Below are 19298 nucleotides of genomic sequence, written 5' to 3'. Positions count from 1 at the left end.
CTACCAAGAGTGGAAAATTAACAACTGGCAAATCGTTTTTTAGAACTTATGTAAGGATTATTTGACCGAAGCAGTATATTATTTAAAGGCATAGACCACTCAAAATATATGTGGAAAATCATGTTCAATTGTATTTTGAGTTGACTATACCTTTACAATTGTGTTGAGCTGAGATTATATGCAACTAACATTACATGAAGGCTTGCTCTTCACCCTAAAGCAAGGTTTTACACTGATAGATACATTTCACATTAAACCACACACACACGAAGAGAGATAGAGGGAGCTCTGTTTACCATCTAAAATGCTGACTTTTAGATTTGATTCTCTAGTTCCTGCCCACAGAAAGCACTGGAGGGGCAGATACTGCTTTGTTTATCACTGTCTGTCTATTTTTGCTGCTGGTATTTTATTTTCTAAATTGATGGGCTGATGCTTACAAGTTCTTTCAGCACATTTCACATGCACACACGCATACACTTATTGCTTGACGTTGCTCCTGTTTGAACCCATCCCACCACCTCCAGGGTTCGTGGGAGGTCACAGCCACGACAAGCCCCATCTCCACCCATGGGTATTGTGTGTGTGTGTGTTTCTAAGGGGCGGGAAATAGAGATGGTAGCAGCTTGTGTGTCTGTGTGTGTATGGGAGGGAGGGAGGGAGGGAGGGAGGGAGGGAGGGAGGGAGGGAGGGAGGGAGGGAGGGAGGGGGGTGTTTGTGTAAGCCCATGCTCTACAGTATATATAGGAGTGAGAGGCAGCAAAGAAAAACAGATATTATATTCTGTCCTTTATAATTAATGATACTGACCCTGCTCTGCTGTAGCCATGACGACCATAATGCTGAGAGCACTAGGAGCACTGCTCTGCTCCTTGGTTGTCACCGCTGAGGTTATGCCCCAAGGAGACTTCAATCTACAAGGGGTAAGAGAGAGACTGAAGAGAGGGATGAACAAGAAATCAGGGTTACATTAAAAATCTAATGACGTGGACCAAACTAGCAATTGTTATGGAGAAAAAAGAAAGTAGGAGAAAAAATACAGAAAGAAAACTGTGATGAAAACAAGATACAAATGGAAGGGATGAAGAGAAATGTGGGAATTCTAGTGACACATTGTTGGGTGTTCATATTGAGACAATAGTTATTGAGATTTTAATTCATGAATGATTCAGGAATATTTCAGTATCAGCTCTCACAGATTTAAAGAGCCACTGAACATGCCGATTGGCACGTGGGTTTTTCTGTTGCTCATTAGAAAAACAAAGTTTTAGTCTTGGAGGTGTGTTTCCTGGCCGATTCCACGTTTGGTTAATGATGTTTGTCCCCCATGAGACACTGTAGCCTATTTCACTTCTTCAAATTTTTATATAACTCAAGGAATCTGTAATTAATTTAGAAGTTTTTGCCAAGGATGTTTAAGTTGTGCAATTTTACATTAAGGTGTTTAGTGCAGTATTTCTCAAGTTAAAAAATGATGTTATTGTTGTCTTTTGTAAATAGTCGGAGCTGTTGAGCAGGTCTGTCGCACTGTCTATGCTATTAGATAGAGAACAATCACCGCAGCTGTTCACCCCATGTTAATGGGCAAATTGACATCCTCAAATCAAAACCCAACCTTCCTTTACCCGTTGTGACGCATGGATGTTCCAAACTCTGTTTTAGACAAGACTGACTTTATTACCAAAATTATCCTATTTACGCTTTGTAGTCAATTTTGACACTAGAATAACTGTTTCTGACTGATATTGATGCCACATAGGCCATTTTCATAGGAATTTGTTGCTTTTCAAAGGCAGCCCTTCTTTAAGGTTTAAACTTTCTGTGACCCCTGCAGACAGGAATGAGGTGATGTAATCTAATCGGGGCTGGTTTTTGCAGGTGGCAGGAAAGTGGTACGTGATTGGATTTGCCACTAATGCCCAGTGGTTCGTCAAACACAGGGCCGAGATGAAGATGGGCACCGCCATGCTGACACCAACTGCTGATGGAGACATGGACATGGCATATGCTAGACGGAAGTAAGTAAGAGAGAGAGCGCCTAGACATTGTGCTGATACTGTATGAACTGTATTGTCTCTGTAGCTCTGATGGCTCCTGCTGGAGAATGAACCACCTGGCCAAGAAGACAAACCTTCCGGGGAAATTCATCTACAAGAGCGAGCGTAAGTCTAGAACCTTTAAACACATACACACAGTGCACTAATGGGCCTATGTATGATATTGTCAATTCATCTCCCTCTCGTCACTCTCTAGGCTGGAATAATGAAAATGACATGCGTGTCGTTGATGTTAAGTATGACGAGTATGCTCTTATTCACACCAAGACCAAGGGTGTTTCAGCTGTGCTCACCAACCTGTATGGTAAGATCCTTTCCACTCCTCTGTTAAATCCTATAACTCAGTCTCATTATTTCACTATTCCTTTCCCCATCATTTGTTCGAAATCTTATATTACAAAATGATATTGTATCCTTCATAGTATATTTAGTCTGCCATGTACTACATGTGTTGTGTCTACAGCCCGTGGGACAGACCTGAGCCCTGACCTACTGCAGAAGTTTAGGCAGTTCTCCCTGGACACTGGCGTTCGGCCTGAAAACATCGCTATCTTCCCAAAAAACGGTACATGCCATCTCTGTTTGTGAAGTGTGTTTAAGTTGGATAATATTTCTGGATAGAAGTGTGGAACGTCTCAGACTTATAATTATCAACCTTATTTTTTTCTTTCTTTCTGCAGATGAATGTCCCGCTGCGTAATTTCATCCATCTTCTTTACTTCCAAGGCATGCTCCCTTGATCCTTCTGCATGGCTTTGATACTTGATGGGTAGGCCCATGGCCACTGTGGCAACCATGAACCACCTTTAGCTGCAGTGATCCATCAGGCTCCGCCTTAACTTGCATCTGCATTACCTACTGAAGCCCAGTGTAGCTGGTTAGGCAATCTTTTAACCTCTTAGTTTTCACTTCGCTGATTGGTTCCAATAAAATACTGTCCTGTGCTTTGCCATTTGTCAGTCATTCTACTCTTCAGATTACTAGAATATTACAGGTATTTAACACCTGATCCCAAAATGAGTAATGTTAGCTGCTTCAGAAGTCTGAATTGATCAAATGTAATGTAAACCCAGCACTAAAAGCAACCTTGGTGTACCATCATTCTATTGAAAATGTTATCCTACTCCTTGCAGTATTAGCTAGCTGACAATTACATACATTTGTCAATTATTAAAAAGACAAACATGCAGGTAAAATATTATGCTTTTATATTTTTTTCATATATTTTTTAAAGAAATACTTCAAGTACATCCATAACAGTTCTGATTCCTCCTTTTGTTTGTTAAGTCTTTACATCCACACACTTTATTTACATGTGTACAAAACAATAATTTACCTCCTATAGAATTCTAGTTACACTGAACTATACAGCAAAGTTCACGATGAAATAAATATAAAAACAAAAATGATCACAGGGGAAGGAACTGTCGAAGCCAGGGTACAAATATACCACCAGTCTTTACAAGTTGCATTTCTGCTCAGGTGACTAATGGCTGTTTGGGTAAAGGAAGTATGTTGTGGTCATGAGTCTGTGGTACCAGATATAGTGCAACCTAACTCTGAAGGCCTTGCTGGCGCTGCATCATACTTCAGTCAGGTGTCTGATAATCAAGCTTATCAGGGGTTAAATAATATGTATGAAGATGGGTTTATGGGTTAGAGTTCAAAATGATGCTGCTTACCTGTTAGATCCCCCCACCCCCATAGGATGAACAGCCACATCTAGTATCTCACTGTGTGTTAAGAAGTGAATCAACTAAGAAACCTCTGAAGCCGCAGCTTTTACAATGGACATGGCTATTTGCTATGATGCAGTCAACTCCTTCTCCAGGCATTGTACATGACCAGACAGACAGTTCCCCTCAAAATAACTAAGATATGACATGGAGATGTGGGGTCAGAGCACCAGGAAGCGCAATACGCTATGAAAGTCCTGCCTACTTCCTAGTTCAAGTACTGTTTTTGAATGGGCGTCAAGCTTACATAATCAAATTCAACGTGGTCATTTGAGATATATGTAAAATTATATTTGTATTCGTGGATTAATTTACTTCTACCTGATGCCTTTCATAGGGTGTCCGATTGCATTTTAATATTCTGTAATCGAAAACTTTCATAAAATGCATTGGATAAAGGTGAATTAATCCACGGATACAAATATAATTTGACATATTTAAAAATGACCCTATTTTCATGAATTTGATGATATAAGCTTGAAGCCCATTCAAAAACAATATGGGACTTGAACCAGGAAGTAGGCAGGACTTTCATAGGGTATAGATACATTGCTGTAACGTCTTAACTGACACATCCCTCACAACAGGCACTCAACCACATACAACACACATTCTCTGTGTCTCAGCATTCAAAGCATCAGGTATAATTCATGAGTTCATGATTACTGCATTCATAATTCATGAAATACATTGGCAAGTGCTAATAGAATTAGAGTTCATCTCGGCCACTCTGCTCAGTGGACCAGCTTTTTCTCAGCAGGTGAATGTCCATTTCATTGCATGAATACAAACAGCTTGTAGATTACATTTTGTCATAGTTGTGTGTCAACAAGTAAAAGTAGGATCAAAATTGCTACATTAATAAAGAACTGATTGTTGGCTGTGGAGTAAAAACTAATGTCTGAATCTACAAAGACCTCAGACTCCTGCACATTCTACAATGCACACTTTCACCAGTAGGTGGACATGCAGATAAAGTGCAAGTCTGTACAGGGCTTTGTCACCTGATTCCACAGGCCTTACCCAGGTATACATACACTTAAATTCATTTTCAGTTGCAGAAAAGTTAGCTTGAGAGACAGACACACACACACCCTGAACAAAAATATAAACGCAACATGTAAAGTGTTGGTCCCATGTTTCATGAGCTGAAATAAAAGATCCCCGACATTTTTCATATGCACAAAACAATTATTTCTCTTAAATTTTGTGCACAAATTTGTTTACATCCTTGTTAGTGAGCATTTCTCCTTTACAAAGATAATCCATCCACCTGCCAAGTGTGGCATATCAAGAAGCTGATTAAACAGCATTATCTTACACAGGCACACCTTGTTCTGGGCACAACAAAAGGCCACTTCTAAAATGTGCAGTTTTGTTACACAACACAATGCCACAGATGTCTCAAGTTTTGAGGGAGTGTGCAATTGGCATGCTGACTGCAGGAATATCCACCAGAGCTGTTGCCAGAAAATGTAATGTTCACTTCTCTATCATAAGCTGTCTCAAACGTCATTTTAGAGAATTTGGCAGTATGTCCAACCGGCCTCACAATCGTAGACCACGTGTATGGTGTCGTGTGGTGGAGCGGTTTGGTGATGTCAACGTTGTGAACAGAGTGCCCTGTTGTGGGGTTATGGTATGGACAGGCATAAGCTACGGACATCGAACACAATTGCATTTTATCGATTGCAATTTGAATGCACAGAGATAGCGTGACGAGATCCTGAGGCCCATTGTCGTACCATTCTTCCACCGCCATCACCTCATGTTTCACCTTAGCCCCATGTCACAAAGATCTGTACACTATTCCTGGAAGCTGAATGCCCCAGTTTTTCCATGGCCTGCATACTCACCAGACATGTCACCCATTGAGCATGTTTTGGATGCTCTGGCTCTACATGTACAACAGTGTGTTCCAGTTCCTGCCAATATCCATCAACTTCGCACAGCCATTGAAAAGAAGTGGGGCAACATTCCTCAGGACACAATCAACAGCCTGATAAACTCTATGCGACGGAGATGTCGCGCTGCATGAGGCAAATGGTGGTCACACCAAATACTGACTGGTTTTCTGACCACGCCCCTAAGGTATCTGTGACCAACAGATGCATATTTGTATTCCCAGTCATGTGAAATCCATAGATTAGGACCTTATGAATGTATTTAAATTGACTGATTTCCTTATATTAACTGTAACTCAGTATAAAACCTTGAAATTGTTGCATGTTGCATTTATATTTTTGTTCAGTATACATACATACATTCATACAATTGATTACGGTGTGGTAGTGGTTGCATTTGTGTTTTTGTCGTGGTATGAGGGGTAGGACGTGCCAGGGTCAGTCTGCCTGCACTAAGTCCTTGTGGTGGCGTGCAATATGCTGGCTCTTCTCCGAGGGCCTGCGGAAGCCTTTAGAGCAGATCTCACAGCGGTGGGGGTAGTCTTTTGTGTGGATGGAGATCACATGGCGCTTGAAGCCTGAGGCATCCCCAGAGCTGTAGTCACAGTACTGACACTGATAAACCCTCCTCTCCCTGGGTCCCTTGGCCATGCCCGCAGCACTAGAACTAGCACCAGGTACCAAAACCTGCTTCCTTGCCACCGGTGCACTGGCAGGGGAAGGCCCTAGTAAGGTCCTTTTGGGCCCGTTCTTTTCAGGAGAGGCCTGTTGCTCCTTGGTGTGGACTGACAGGATATGGCGACTGAGCACAAAGGGGTCCGCGATCTTGAAGTTGCAGTGCCGGCACTGGTGCAGTTTCTTGGCACGGTGCGACGCAGAGTGCTTCTTCAGTTCTGACGGCCGGTGGAAGCCTTTATCGCAGACGCCACATTTGTGGGGGTAGTCCTTAGTGTGCACCGATATTATGTGGCGCTTCAGGTCACTGGAGTTGGAGCTCTTGTGTTCACAGTGGGCACACTGGTGGGTTTTGGCCTCCTCATGAGTCAGCCCGTGCTGCAGCAACTCCTCCTCCTCAGCAAACGTCTGGAAGCAGCGCTCACACTTGAAGGGCATCTCTTTGCTGTGCTTGGTCTTGACATGAGTCTTTAGGTTGGAGGAATCAGCCGACTTGTAGTCGCAGTAGAGGCAAGAGTAAGGCTTCTCGCCTGTGTGTGTGCGCATGTGTTTCTTCAGTTCGGAGGGGTGCCGGAAGCCCTTGCCACATTCCACACAGATGTGGGGGAAGCTCTTACTATGGACAGCCAGCAAGTGGCGGTTGAGCAGACCTTGTTCAGCTGTCTCGTAGTCACAGAACTTGCACTTGTGCATCTTGTTGGCCTGTGAAGGCACTGGACTCTTGGGCTCACGGTGGTGGTGCTGCAGTCGATGGGAGAACAGCGCTGCCTGCTGGTGGAACTCCTTGCCACACACCTCACACTCAAACAGAGCCTTGTTGCTCAGTGTGTGCACCTCCATATGGTTATGAAGGCTGGCCTTCTTATTGGTGGTGAAGTCACAGTCCGTGCACTGGTACTTTTTCCTGGTCAGGACATCCTGGTGGTGGTTTTTGGTGTGGCGCTTCAGGAAGCCTCGCGACTTGAACTTCTTGCCACAGAGCATGCAGGGGTATACTGTCAGAGGCTGGCCATATGGACCAATAATGATGGCTGGAATGGGAAACAGCAAAAGAGAAGAAAATTAGGACAGATACAAAGCTCATAACTCCCAGATATCACATGATCTGTATTCAGAAATTAAACACCTGAAAACCTGTGCAGAGAGTGAGTTTGGCAATCAGCTGACTTTATAAATGACCTGCAGTTGCCCAGCCCATACAATCAGTAACATATAGTCAGGTGCAAAATGATTGTCACCCTTGATAAAGACGAGCAAGGAAGACTATCAAATAATAATACAAATACTGAGTTATATTGTATGCTCTAAAATGGGGAATATTATATTATTTTATACTAATACAATTGCTTATAGAAAGAATTTGTTTAACAAATAATTAAAAATAAATTTCAAAACTACAACCAAATACTCTGGCACCCTCCCCTTGGAGAATCTGGAAAGATTCTGTATGGAGGAATTGTCTAAGATCCATCGCAATGTGTTAACACTCCAATCTCATAAAGCATTTTTGAAAACGGCTCAGTGGCAAGGGAAGGGTCCTGGAGTATTGAATACAGGGATGTCAATATTTTTGACCCCTATCTTTTAGATACATTTTGTTAAACAAAATCTATTTCTCTGAGTAATTGTATTGGTATAAAATAATATAATTTCAACAAACATAATTAGCACACAATATACACTACATGGTCTCCACATACATTTTGTATCTGCACATACACTACATGACCAAAAGTATGGGGACACCTGCTCGTCGAACATCTCATTCCAAAATCATAGGAATTAATATGGAGTTGGTCCCCCTTTGCTGCTATAACAGCCTCCACTTTTCTGGGAAGGCTTTCCACTAGATGTTGGAACATTGCTGCGGGGACTTGCTTCCGTTCAGCCACAAGAGCATTAGTGAGGTCGGGCACTGATGTTGGGCAATTAGGCCTGGCTCGCAGTCGGCGTTCCAATTCATCCCAAAGGTGTTCGATGGGGTTGAGGTCAGGGCTCTGTGCAGGCCAGTCAAGTTCTTCCACCCCGATCTAGACAAACCATTTCTGTATTGACCTCGCTTTGTGCACGGGGGCATTGTAATGCTGAAACAGGAAAGGGCCTTCCCCAAACTGTTGCTACAAAGTTGGAAGCACAGAATAGTCTAGAACAGGGTTCTTCAATTCCAGTCCTGGAGGGCCGAAACACTTCTGTTTTTTATTTCTACCTGGTAGTTAATTGCACTCACCTGGTGTCCCAGGTCTGAATTAGCCCCTGATTAGAAGGAGAGGATGAAAAACAGAGGTGTCTCGGCCCTCCAGGACCGGAATTGAAGAACCCTGGTCTAGAATGTCATTGTATGCTGTAGCGTTAAGATTTCCCTTCACTGGAACTAAGGGGCATAGCACGAACCATGAAAAACAGCCTCAGACCATTATTCCTCCTCCACCAACCTTTACAGTTGGCACTATGCAATTGGGCAGGTAGCGTTCTCCTGGCATTCGCCAAACCCAGATTTGTCCGTCCGACTGCCAGACGGTGAAGTGTGATTCATTACTCCAGAGAACGCGTTTCCACTGCTCCAAAGTCCAATGGCGGCAGGCTTTACACCACTCCAGCCAACGCTTGGCATTGCGCATGGTGATCTTAGGCTTGTGTGCGGCTGCTCGGCCATGGAAACCCATTCCATGAAGCTTCCAACGAACAGGTATTGTGCTGACGTTCCTTCCAGAGGCAGTTTGGAACTCGGTAGCGAGTGTTGCAACCGAGGACAGAAGATGTTTACGCGCTACGCGCTTCAGCACTCGGCGGTCCCACTCTGAGAGCTTGTGTGGCCTACCACTTCGCGGCTGAGACGTTGTTGCCCCTAGACGTTCCCACTAAATAATAACAGCACTTACAGTTGACCGGGGCAGTTCTAGCAGGGCAGAATTTTCACTGACTTGTTTGAAAGATGGCATCCTATGACGGTGCCATGTTGAAAGTCACCGAGGTCTTCAGTAAGGCCATTCTACTACTAATGTTTGTCTGGAGATTGCATGGCTGTGTGCTCAATTTTATACACCTGTCAGCAAAGGGTGTGGCTGAAATAGCCAAATCCACTAATTTGAAGGGGTGTCCACATACTTTTATTTTATACAGTCTTTTTTGCTCATTTTATCAAGGATGCCAATAATTACCTGACTGTAATTCAGTCCCATCTGACAGTTGCGTACCTGTCTGGACCTGCCGAGGCTCAGCCCTTGTTCTCTTGTTCTTGTTCCGTTGCCTGTTGACCTTGTCCACTCCGTCTGACTCGTCAATGTGCAGCAGAGCACTGGCAGCACCGTTCCTGTTCTCACAGCTTTCACTGTCCTCAGAACCTGGAATCACATAGCAAACTTTGAATGCAAATGCACACCTTCTCTCAACACTGCTAGAGCAGAGATATAGTGCATTCGGAAAGTATTCAGAACCCTTCCCTTTTTCCACATTTTGTTACGTTACAGCCTTATTCTAAAATTGATTAAAATTGTTTTTTCCCCTCATCAATCTACACACAATACCCCATATTAACAAAGCAAAAACCAGTTTGTAGAAAATTTGAAAACACTGAAATATCACATTTACATAAGTAGTCAGACCCTTTACTCAGTACTTTGTTGAAGGACCTTTGGCAGCAATTACAGCCCGAGTCTTCCTGGATATGACGCTACAAGCTTGCCACACCTGTATTTGCCTGTTGTATGAAGAAGAAAAAAAATGTATGCACTCACTAACTGTAAGTCGCTCTGCATAAGAGCGTCTGCTAAATGACTAAAATGTAAATGACTAAAATGTAAATGTATTTGGGGAGTTTCTCCCATTCTTCTCTGCAGATCCTCTCAAGCTCTGTCACGTTGGATGGGGAGCGTTCCTGCACAGCTATGTGTTTGATTGGGTTTAAGTCCAGGCTCTGGCTGGGCCACTCAAGGACATTGAGACTTGTCCCGAAGCCACTGCGTTGTCTTGGCTGTGTGCTTAGGGTCGTTGTCCTGTTGGAAGGTGAACCTTCGCCCCAGTCTGAGGTCCTGAGCGCTCTGGAGCAGGTTTTCATCAAGGATCTCTCTGTACTTGCCTCCGTTCATCTTTCCCTCGATCCTGACTAGTCTCCCAGTCCCTGCCTCTGAAAAACATCCCCACAGCATGATGCTGCCACCGCCATGCTTCACCGTAGGGATGGTGCCAGGTTTCCTTCAGATGTGACGCTTGGCATTCAGGTTAAAGAGTTCAATCTTGGTTTCATCAGACCAGAGAATATAGTGTCTCATGAGCATAGTCCTTTAGGTGCCTTTTTGGCAAATTCCAAGTGGGCTGTCATGTGGGTTTTACTGAGGAGTGGCTTCCATCTGGCCACTACCATAAAGGCCTGATTGGTGGACTGCTGCAGAGATGGTTGTCCTTCTGGAAGGTTCTCCCATCTCCACAGAGGAACTCTGAAGCTCTGTCAGAGTGACCATTGGGTTCTTGGTCACCTCCCTGACCAAGGCCCTTCTCCCCCGATTGCTCAGTTTGGCCGGGCGGCCAGCTCTAGAAAGAGTCTGGGTGGTTCCAAACTTCTTCCATTTAAGAATGATGGAGGCCACTGTGTTCTTGGGGACCTTCAATGCTGCAAAAAAATGTTGGTACCCTTCCCCAGATCTGTGCCTCGACACAATCCTGTCTCAGAGATCTACGGACAATTCCTTCGACCTCATGGCTTGGTTTTTGCTCTGACATGCACTGTCAACTGTGGGACCTCATCTAGACAGGTGTGTGCCTTTCAAAATCATGCCCAATCAATTGGATGTACCACAGGTTGACTCCAATCAAGTTGTAGAAACATCTCAAAGATGATAAATGGAAACAGGATGCACCTGAGTTCAATTTCGAGTCTCATAGCAAAGGGTCTTAATACTTAGGTAAATAAGGTATGTTTTTTTTTATTTTTATACATTTGCAAAAATGTCTTTTCACTTTGTCAATATGGGGTATTGTCTGGATTTTGATGAGGATTTTAAAAATATTTAATCCATTTTAGAATAAGGCTGTAACGTAACAAAATGTGGAAAAAGGGAAAGGATCTGAATACTTTCCGAATGCACTGTACTTATCACTACAGAGTACAGAAGAGCAAGAAGACATTCTCTGCCCTGTTAAACGGTACGTTTGTATATAATAGTGTGTGTTACTGACCATAAGCGGCTGCCCAAGCCACAGGCATGAAGTCCTTACTGAGAGCCGTGCTGTCGTAAGACCGCTCATGGGTCACTGGCTCCTCACCCCCCACCACCACCTCCATGTAAACCTCATCAGATATCTTTGATGCACCTGCAGGAAAACACACTAGTTACAACACAATCGTAAAACACACACACACACACACACACACACACACAATTTAGTTCTTACAATGGTCCCCCTGGGACATGTACACCATCTTCTCTCGGAGCGTTCGGCCTGTAGAGTCTTCCAAGTCCTCTGTGTCTCCTACACAGACAACCACACACTGACTTAATACTCCTTAGTGATCAACTACTATGGGTTATACAATCCCTCTTTCTAAGTGCATTAAACATTATTCAAATATCTCCTTACCCAGGTCATCCTCCCCAGAGTCTGCCTTGAAGATATACACCTTGATCACCTCCTGGCCATCCTCATCCTTCTCCAACTCCTGGTCCTCCACGGCTCCCTCCACAGTCACCTCTGTACCATCGTCTGACACCATCTTGCCTGCCTCATCCACTGGAAGGAGATGAAAAGAGAGACAGAGTTAGTCCATTCACTACTGATCATTAGTTTAACAGCAATGTTTTCTTTATAAGAGGTCAAGTGACTGAGTGAGTGGTATTGATGTAGAACTGGAGAAGAGAAGTAGCCTGGTATTTACAGGAGATCATCAGGTAGTCCCCACAGCCGTCTGTGTCTTGCTCTGGGTCCAGTTCATCCTGGGCATGCCCGTCTGCCACCATCACATCTTCAGGCATGTCCCCCATGGCAACGCCTTCGTCCTCCCCATCCAGCGACATCACACACGTCTCCACAGCAACCTCCTCGTCCTCATCGCAGTGCACATACTCAGACACCACGTCCTCAACAGCATCCTGGATCACCAGCTCCTCTGGAGCTAATCCATGCACCTCCATTCCCTCCCCTTCTCCCTCCAACACCAGAACCGTCTCCTGCAACTCCACCACAAACTCCTCCCCTCCAGCACCACCCTCATCTGGAACACAACACAAGAACAGTTGGATGGATATCTTCAGTATTGGCCTACATAAACATGCTGCAGCAGACATGCAGTGCCTTCAGAAAGTATTCACACCCCTTGACTTGTTCCACATTTTGTTGTGTTACAGCCTGAATTTTAAATTGGTTTTTTTTGTCACTGGCACCCAATAATGTCAAAGTGGAATTGTGTTTTTCAATTTTTTTACTAATTAATAAAAAATGTAAAGCTGAAATGTCTTGAGTGAATAAGTATTCAACCCCTTTGTTATGGCAAGGCTAGAGTACACATTTGCTTAACAAGTCACATACAGTGGCTTGCGAAAGTATTCACCCCCCTTGGAATTTTTCCTATTTTGTTGCTTACAACCTGGAATTAAAATGGATTTTTGGGAGGTTTGTATCATTTAATTTACGCAACATGCCTACCACTTTGAAGATGCTAAATATTTTTGTCTGTGAAACAAACAAGAAATAAGACAAAAAAACAGAACTTGAGCGTGCATAACTATTCACCCCCCCTAAAGTCAATACTTTGTAGAGCCACCTTTTGCAGCAATTACAGCTGCAAGTCTCTTGGGGTATGTCTATAAGCTTGGCACATCTAGCCACTGGGATTTTTGCCCATTCTTCAAGGCAAAACTGCTCCAGCTCCTTCAAGTTGGATGGGTTCTGCTGGTGTTCAGCAATCTTTAAGTCATACCACATATTCTCAATTAGATTGAGGTCTGGGCTTTGACTAGGCCATTCCAAGACATTTAAATGTTTCCCCTTAAACCACTCGAGTGTTGCTTTAGCAGTATGCTTAGGGGATCATTGTCCTGCTGGAAGGTGAACCTCCGTCCCAGTCTCAAATCTCTGGAAGACTGAAACAGGTTTCCCTCAAGACTTTCCCTGTATTTAGCGCCATCCATCATTTCTTCAATTCTGACCAGTTTCCCAGTCCCTGCCGATGAAAAACATCCCCAGGGTGATGAGAGGTGTTGGGTTTGCGCCAGACATAGCGTATTCCTTGATGGCCAAAATCTGACTACCTTCTTCCATATGTTTGGGGAGTCTCCCACATACCTTTTGGCGAACACCAAATGTGTTTGCTTATTTTTTTTCTTTAAGCAATGGCTTTTTTCTGGCCACTCTTCCGTAAAGCCCAGCTCTGTGGAGTGTACGGCTTAAAGTGGTCATATGAACAGATACTCCAATCTCCGCTGTGGAGTTTTGTAGCTCCTTCAGGGTTATCTTTGGTCTCTTTGTTGCCTCTCTGATTAATGCCATCCTTGCCTGGTCTGTGAGTTTTGGTGGGCGGCCCCCTCTTGGCAGGTTTGTTGTGGTGCCATATTCTTTCCATTTTTTAATAATGGATTTAAATGGTGCTCCGTGGGATGTTCAACATTTCAGATATTTTTTTATAACCCCAACCCTGATCTGTACTTCTCCACAACTTTGTCCCTGACCTGTTTGGAGAGCGCCTTGGTCTTCATGGTGCCGCTTGCTTGGTGGTGCCCCTTGCTTAGCGGCGTTGCAGACTCTGGGGCCTTTCAGAACAGGTGTATATATACTGAGATCATGTGACAGATCATGTGACACTTAGATTGCACACAGGTGGTCTTTATTTAACTACTTATGTGACTTCTGAAGGTAATTGGTTGCACCAGATCTTATTTAGAGGCTTCGTAGCAAAGGGGGTGAATACATATGCACGCACCACTTTTCCGTTATTTATTTTTTAGAAACAAGTTATTTTTTTCATTTCACTTCATCAATTTGGACTATTTTGTGTATGTCCATTACATGAAATCCAAATAAAAATCAATTTAAATGACAGGTTGTAATGCAACAAAATAGGAAAAACGCCAAGGGGGATGAATACTTTTGCAAGGCACTGTAAGTAGCCTTGCACGAGCCTTGGCTTGTGCGAGCCGGAACGGCTCATAAGGCAGGTTGATTTAACTTGATGTACAAGTACACCCCCTGGACAGGACGCTAGTCTATTGCAGGGCCTTACCCCAATCTATCTCCTTAATGCTGAGTGCCAAGCGGAGATGCATCAGGTCCCATTTTTACAGTCTTTGGTCGAGCAGTGAATTTCAAACACAGATTCAACCACAAAGACCAGGGAGGTTTTCCAATGCCTCACAAAGGGCACCTATTGGTAGACGGGTAAAAATAAAAGCAGACATTGAATATCCCTTTGAGCATGGTGAAGTTATTAATTACACTTTGGATGGTGTATCAATACACCCAGTCACTACAAAGACACAGGCATCCTTCCTAACTCAGTTGCAGGAGAGGAAGGAAACAGCTCAGCAATTTCACCATGAGGCCAATGGTGACTTTAAAACAGTTACAGAGTTTAATGGCTGTGATAAGAGAAAACTGAGGACGGATCAACAACACTGTAGTTACTCCGCAACACTAACCTAATTGACAGAGTGAAATTAAGGAATTTAAAAAAACATCCTAAATATGCATCCTGTTTCCAACAAGGCACTAAAGTAATACTGCAAAAAAAATGTGGCAAAGCAATTTACTTCATGTCCTGAATACAAAGTGTTATGTTTGGGGCAAATCTAATACAACACATTACTGAATACCACTCTTCATATTTTCAAGCATAGTGGTGGCTGCATGACGTTATGGGTATGCTTGTAGTCGTTAAGGACTGAGGAGTTTTTCAGCATAAAAAATAAAAGGAATGGTGCTAAGCACAGGCAAAATCCTAGAGGAAAAACAGTCTGCTTTCCACCAGACACTGGGAGACTAATTCACCTTTCAGCAGGACAATAACCTAAAACACAAGGCCAAATCTACTCTGGAGTTGTTTACCAAGAAGACAGGGAATGTTCCCGGAGTGGCCGAGTTACAGTTTTAATTAAATCTGCTTGAAAATCAATGGCAAGACTTGAAGATGGTTGTCTAGCAATGATCATCCTCCAATTTGACAGAGCTTGAAGAATTTTGAAAAGAATGATGGGCAAATATTGTACAATCCAGGTGTGCAAAGCTCTTAGAGACTTACCCAGAAAGACTCACTGCTGTAATCGCCGCCAATGGTGGTTCTATCATGTATTGACTCAGGGGTGTGAATACTTATGTAAATGAGATATTTCTCTATTTCATTTTCAATACATTTGCAGAAATTTCTAAAAACATGTTTTCACTTTATCATTATGGGGTATTGTGTGTAGATGGGTGAGCAAAAAAACGTATTTAATCCATTTTGAATTCAGGCTTTAACACAACAAAGTGTGGAATAAGTCAAGAGGTATGAATACATTCATAAGGCACTGTATGTATGCACTCTTACAAAGAAAATAACTAAAAAAGCTTTAAGAAATGTTATATTTTTGTGCAGAACAATGAACAGTACAGGGAAATACTTGAATGCTCAGTGAAACGTAGCTATTACCTGATCCATGCAGAATGATTTTAGGATCTTGGGAATGGAGTGCAAGCCTTGTCTCATCCTCATCCATTGTCCTTACACCTCATTTGTCACTGCAGCACTGGAGGCAAGAATTGACCAGTCAAATCAGTCATATAGGCCTAACGACCAACCCTAAATATTAGTCTACCATATTGAAATCCTACATCTCACTCAAACTTATTTTTCTCTCTAACAAGAAACAAATATTGTTACAATGTAACAGTTATCATTATGCCATGTGTTTCACATATGTGAAATGTAGTCATGTCCTAATCATTCTGGACATCAATTATATTGGTCTGCATTTTATTTGGCGGCAATCTTCTAAACTATTTTAGCTATATTACTTGGCCCACTGCCTAAACCAAAGAGGAAGGGTATAGTCAGCTATGTGATTAGGTTTATTTACGTTATGATAGTAATGACAAAATCATTATTTTGTTGTAATGTGCTTTGACGTCACTAGAGATGTTTTCAGCCATGCAAATACTATCTATCTTAATCCCCATAGTCATGCAAAGTGAATAAATATATGCGGTTACTCGCCGAAATGCACCGCGACATAAACAAAAGGTTTGAGCGACGCAGCACATTTTTCATCCAATTCCCGGACGGTCAAATCTGACAGCAGTGGTCTGGCGCGCAACAGTGTGGTAGCGCGAGACAAGTAGTGATGCTTCATGATACTCACCGGAGATCATGCACAATTAGCTCATCAGACTCAAACCTTTAACTATAGCCTAATATTAAAATGGGAACAAATTCAGTACAAAAACGGCGCTGCTATAATTTATCTAGCTATTTACGCAAAAATACATTTAAGACTAAAGGTCTGCAAGCAAACAAAATGCGAATTTCAAAAAAGTATCTGGCGGTCGTAGTAAAATGGTTACATAATATCAAAGAGTAGACTATCTGGCTAAATGTGGTCATTTAAGTTCTTTAAAACAAATTGAAAGACAGCTTTGAGCTACCTAAAGTCAGTGGAAACATGACAACTGATCCCACCCCCACACATCCGTGCGATAGTAAACATAAGTGCATAGCTAGGTTAGCCAGTTCGCTAGCCGTGTATTGCTAACTATGGCTGCTAGCCTGACTAGCTAAAGCCTATTTCCATCAGTGTTTGCAGAAACAGACGTGCGCCATGTTGTTGGAGATCCCTGGACAAACATTCTACCCACTGGTGTTGTTAATGCAGAGCAAAAATAATAATCTATGTACAATATGTTATTTGAACATGGTGGCTATACTGTTAAACTTTGTGGGTGGTATCTGGCTAGTAGCAGACTAACGTTATCGATGTTTTGAAAAATCCCCTGCCGGATTTTCTGGCCGTAATTGTGGCCTATTGAGGCCGGGCCCCAAATAAATAAGAAAGGCCCAACCCTCGGCCTTGTACGCTTCTCCGCTTTTCAGATTGAAAATAGAATAATGTACATGCAATCACACATGTAAGGCAATTTCTATGTTCCATGCACATAAAAAAAAGCGCAAGATAACCTGTTTACCAGATTATGTAGTACGGTTGGCCTCTCTTTCGATTTCCAGGCCGTCCGGTTTCCCCAGACTCGGGCAGGTTTCAATCGGGAGTTTGTGCTAGCTGGGCGGGCCGCTGAGACGCAGTGAGGGAGGGGCCGAGACTTTCGAAGCTCCACTGATAATCGCTACAGCCCCCAGCTCCGCCAGCACCAAGGCCGCCGTCAGCACTCACGTCACAGCCCGAAAGTCGTAGGAAAATGCGGAAGAAGTCTGGAAACCCAACTGCTGGTAGTTATAGACAGGCCACGATCAGGGACACACTCAACAGCAAACTGTGCTCCACTACGGGGACTTTACATCGCGGCTGTTTGCTTTGCAATACCATTTGAAAGCCTGAGCTTAGTTTGTTCATGTATGTCGCTAAATATCATGAACAAACTGCGAGAATGTTCGACATTTACTCCTACTACCATTAGCAAGATGCAATTACATCTAGCCCTATTGGTTACTCTTGTAACTACCAGCTTTACAGGTTAATTTGACAGCTACAGATTTGCCAGTGATTGACCACTTCTACTTCTTGGTCAAAATCATTTGACACATGGAATTTTCTTTACTCTTAAAGTTGATATACCTTGATGATCTTCTCTCATGCCTGCAATTTGATTATACCTTCTAAGATTATCAATATCAGCACATTGTTAGACCACTGCGCGCAGTGGTCTAAGGCACTGCATCGCAGTGCTAACTGTGCCACTAGATCCTGGTTCGAATCCAGGCTCTGTCGCAGCCGGCCGCGACAGGGAGACTCATGGGCGGCGCACAATTGGCCCAGCGTCGTCCAGGGTAGGGGAGGGAATGGCCGGCAGGGATGTAGCTCAGTTGATAGAGCATGGCGTTTGCAACGCCAGGGTTGTGGGTTTGATTCCCATGGGGGGCCAGTATATAAAAAAAAATGTATTCACTAACTGTAAGTCGCTCTGGATAAGAGCGTCTGCTAAATGACTAAAATGTAGCTGGACAGAGAGACCAGCTGTCAGGGTGCTCAATCTTAGTGTCTTCTGCTGCAGAAGGAAATGCTCTACCACCTGTATTGCCCAGGCCTCAGGTAGAAGCAGTAGAACACTTACACGAACTGTAGCCTATTCCCCAATAAGTGTCCCCATGTGTAACAGGTGTAAAATATACGTTATGTATTTCACCGAAAATCCCTCATATTTATTTTCATTTATTATTTTAAGGTTATTTTGAGATGTATTACACAACTTTAAAGAGTGAACTATCTAACTTTCTAAATTGTGTTGATGTTGTGATGTCATCAACGGGAGCCATGCTTTTACTCCTCAGTTTGCTCAAAGCGTGATGAGGAGGAGTATGTGTTTATGTATGCTCCGGTCTTTTGAATGCAAATGTTCAGAAATACACAAAAAAGACAAGCAAAAATGATATCTTCATTAATTTAGTGTTGTTGCACTACTGTTGGTAGGAATATATATTAGCGTGTATGGGTATAATTTGAGTGGAACTTTGATTGTAACTTTGCAAGGCTAGCCCAGCGACAGTTAGTTTTGGGTGCGGGAGAGGGTCTCTTTCAGGTACCAACAGCGTGAGTTTTCTTGACGATTTTCTCACGGGCATTCTGCACTGTCTTTTGTCTTTTATCAGGCAAATATACTTGTGTAAGAGAGTCTTGACGGCGGCATTAACGTTTGCCTTGCATATGTATCCATTCCATGCAGTCATTAAAAGAGAGACAACCGGCAGAATTGTGTGCAGAGATTTCCCTTCCCTTCCACCTACACCTCACCTGAAC

At 43.2% G+C, this 19298-nt stretch overlaps 2 protein-coding genes across 3 annotated transcripts; one reads left to right on the top strand and one right to left on the bottom strand.

Moving 5' to 3' along the window:
* Positions 1-717: 717 nt before the first annotated feature.
* Positions 718-4672, top strand: LOC311143063 (lipocalin-like). The gene is made up of 6 exons (XM_084178875.1): positions 718-923; positions 1879-2018; positions 2083-2162; positions 2254-2361; positions 2521-2622; positions 2738-4672. Exons 1-6 carry the CDS (start codon positions 828-830, stop codon positions 2755-2757), a joined length of 546 nt encoding a protein of 181 aa, XP_084035001.1. The 5' UTR covers positions 718-827; the 3' UTR covers positions 2758-4672.
* Positions 4417-17603, bottom strand: LOC311143062 (zinc finger Y-chromosomal protein 1-like). Of its 2 annotated transcripts, XM_084178873.1 has the most exons (8): positions 17515-17603; positions 15986-16082; positions 12242-12577; positions 11947-12096; positions 11761-11838; positions 11545-11679; positions 9567-9713; positions 4417-7403 (listed from the first exon to the last, which is right to left on the bottom strand). In XM_084178873.1, the coding sequence occupies exons 2-8, from the start codon at positions 16050-16052 to the stop codon at positions 6136-6138; spliced, it is 2181 nt and encodes a 726-aa protein (XP_084034999.1). In that variant the 5' UTR covers positions 16053-16082; positions 17515-17603; the 3' UTR covers positions 4417-6135. The 2 variants fall into 2 exon arrangements, with proteins under 2 accessions (XP_084034999.1, XP_084035000.1); XM_084178874.1 differs by lacking the exons at positions 15986-16082; positions 17515-17603 and adding an exon at positions 14582-14722.
* Positions 17604-19298: the final 1695 nt, after the last annotated feature.

Source organism: Coregonus lavaretus (assembly GCF_964263955.1).
Source record: "Coregonus lavaretus genome assembly, chromosome: 15".
Taxonomy (NCBI): domain Eukaryota; kingdom Metazoa; phylum Chordata; class Actinopteri; order Salmoniformes; family Salmonidae; genus Coregonus; species Coregonus lavaretus.
This window is presented reverse-complemented; position numbering and strand designations above follow the sequence as displayed.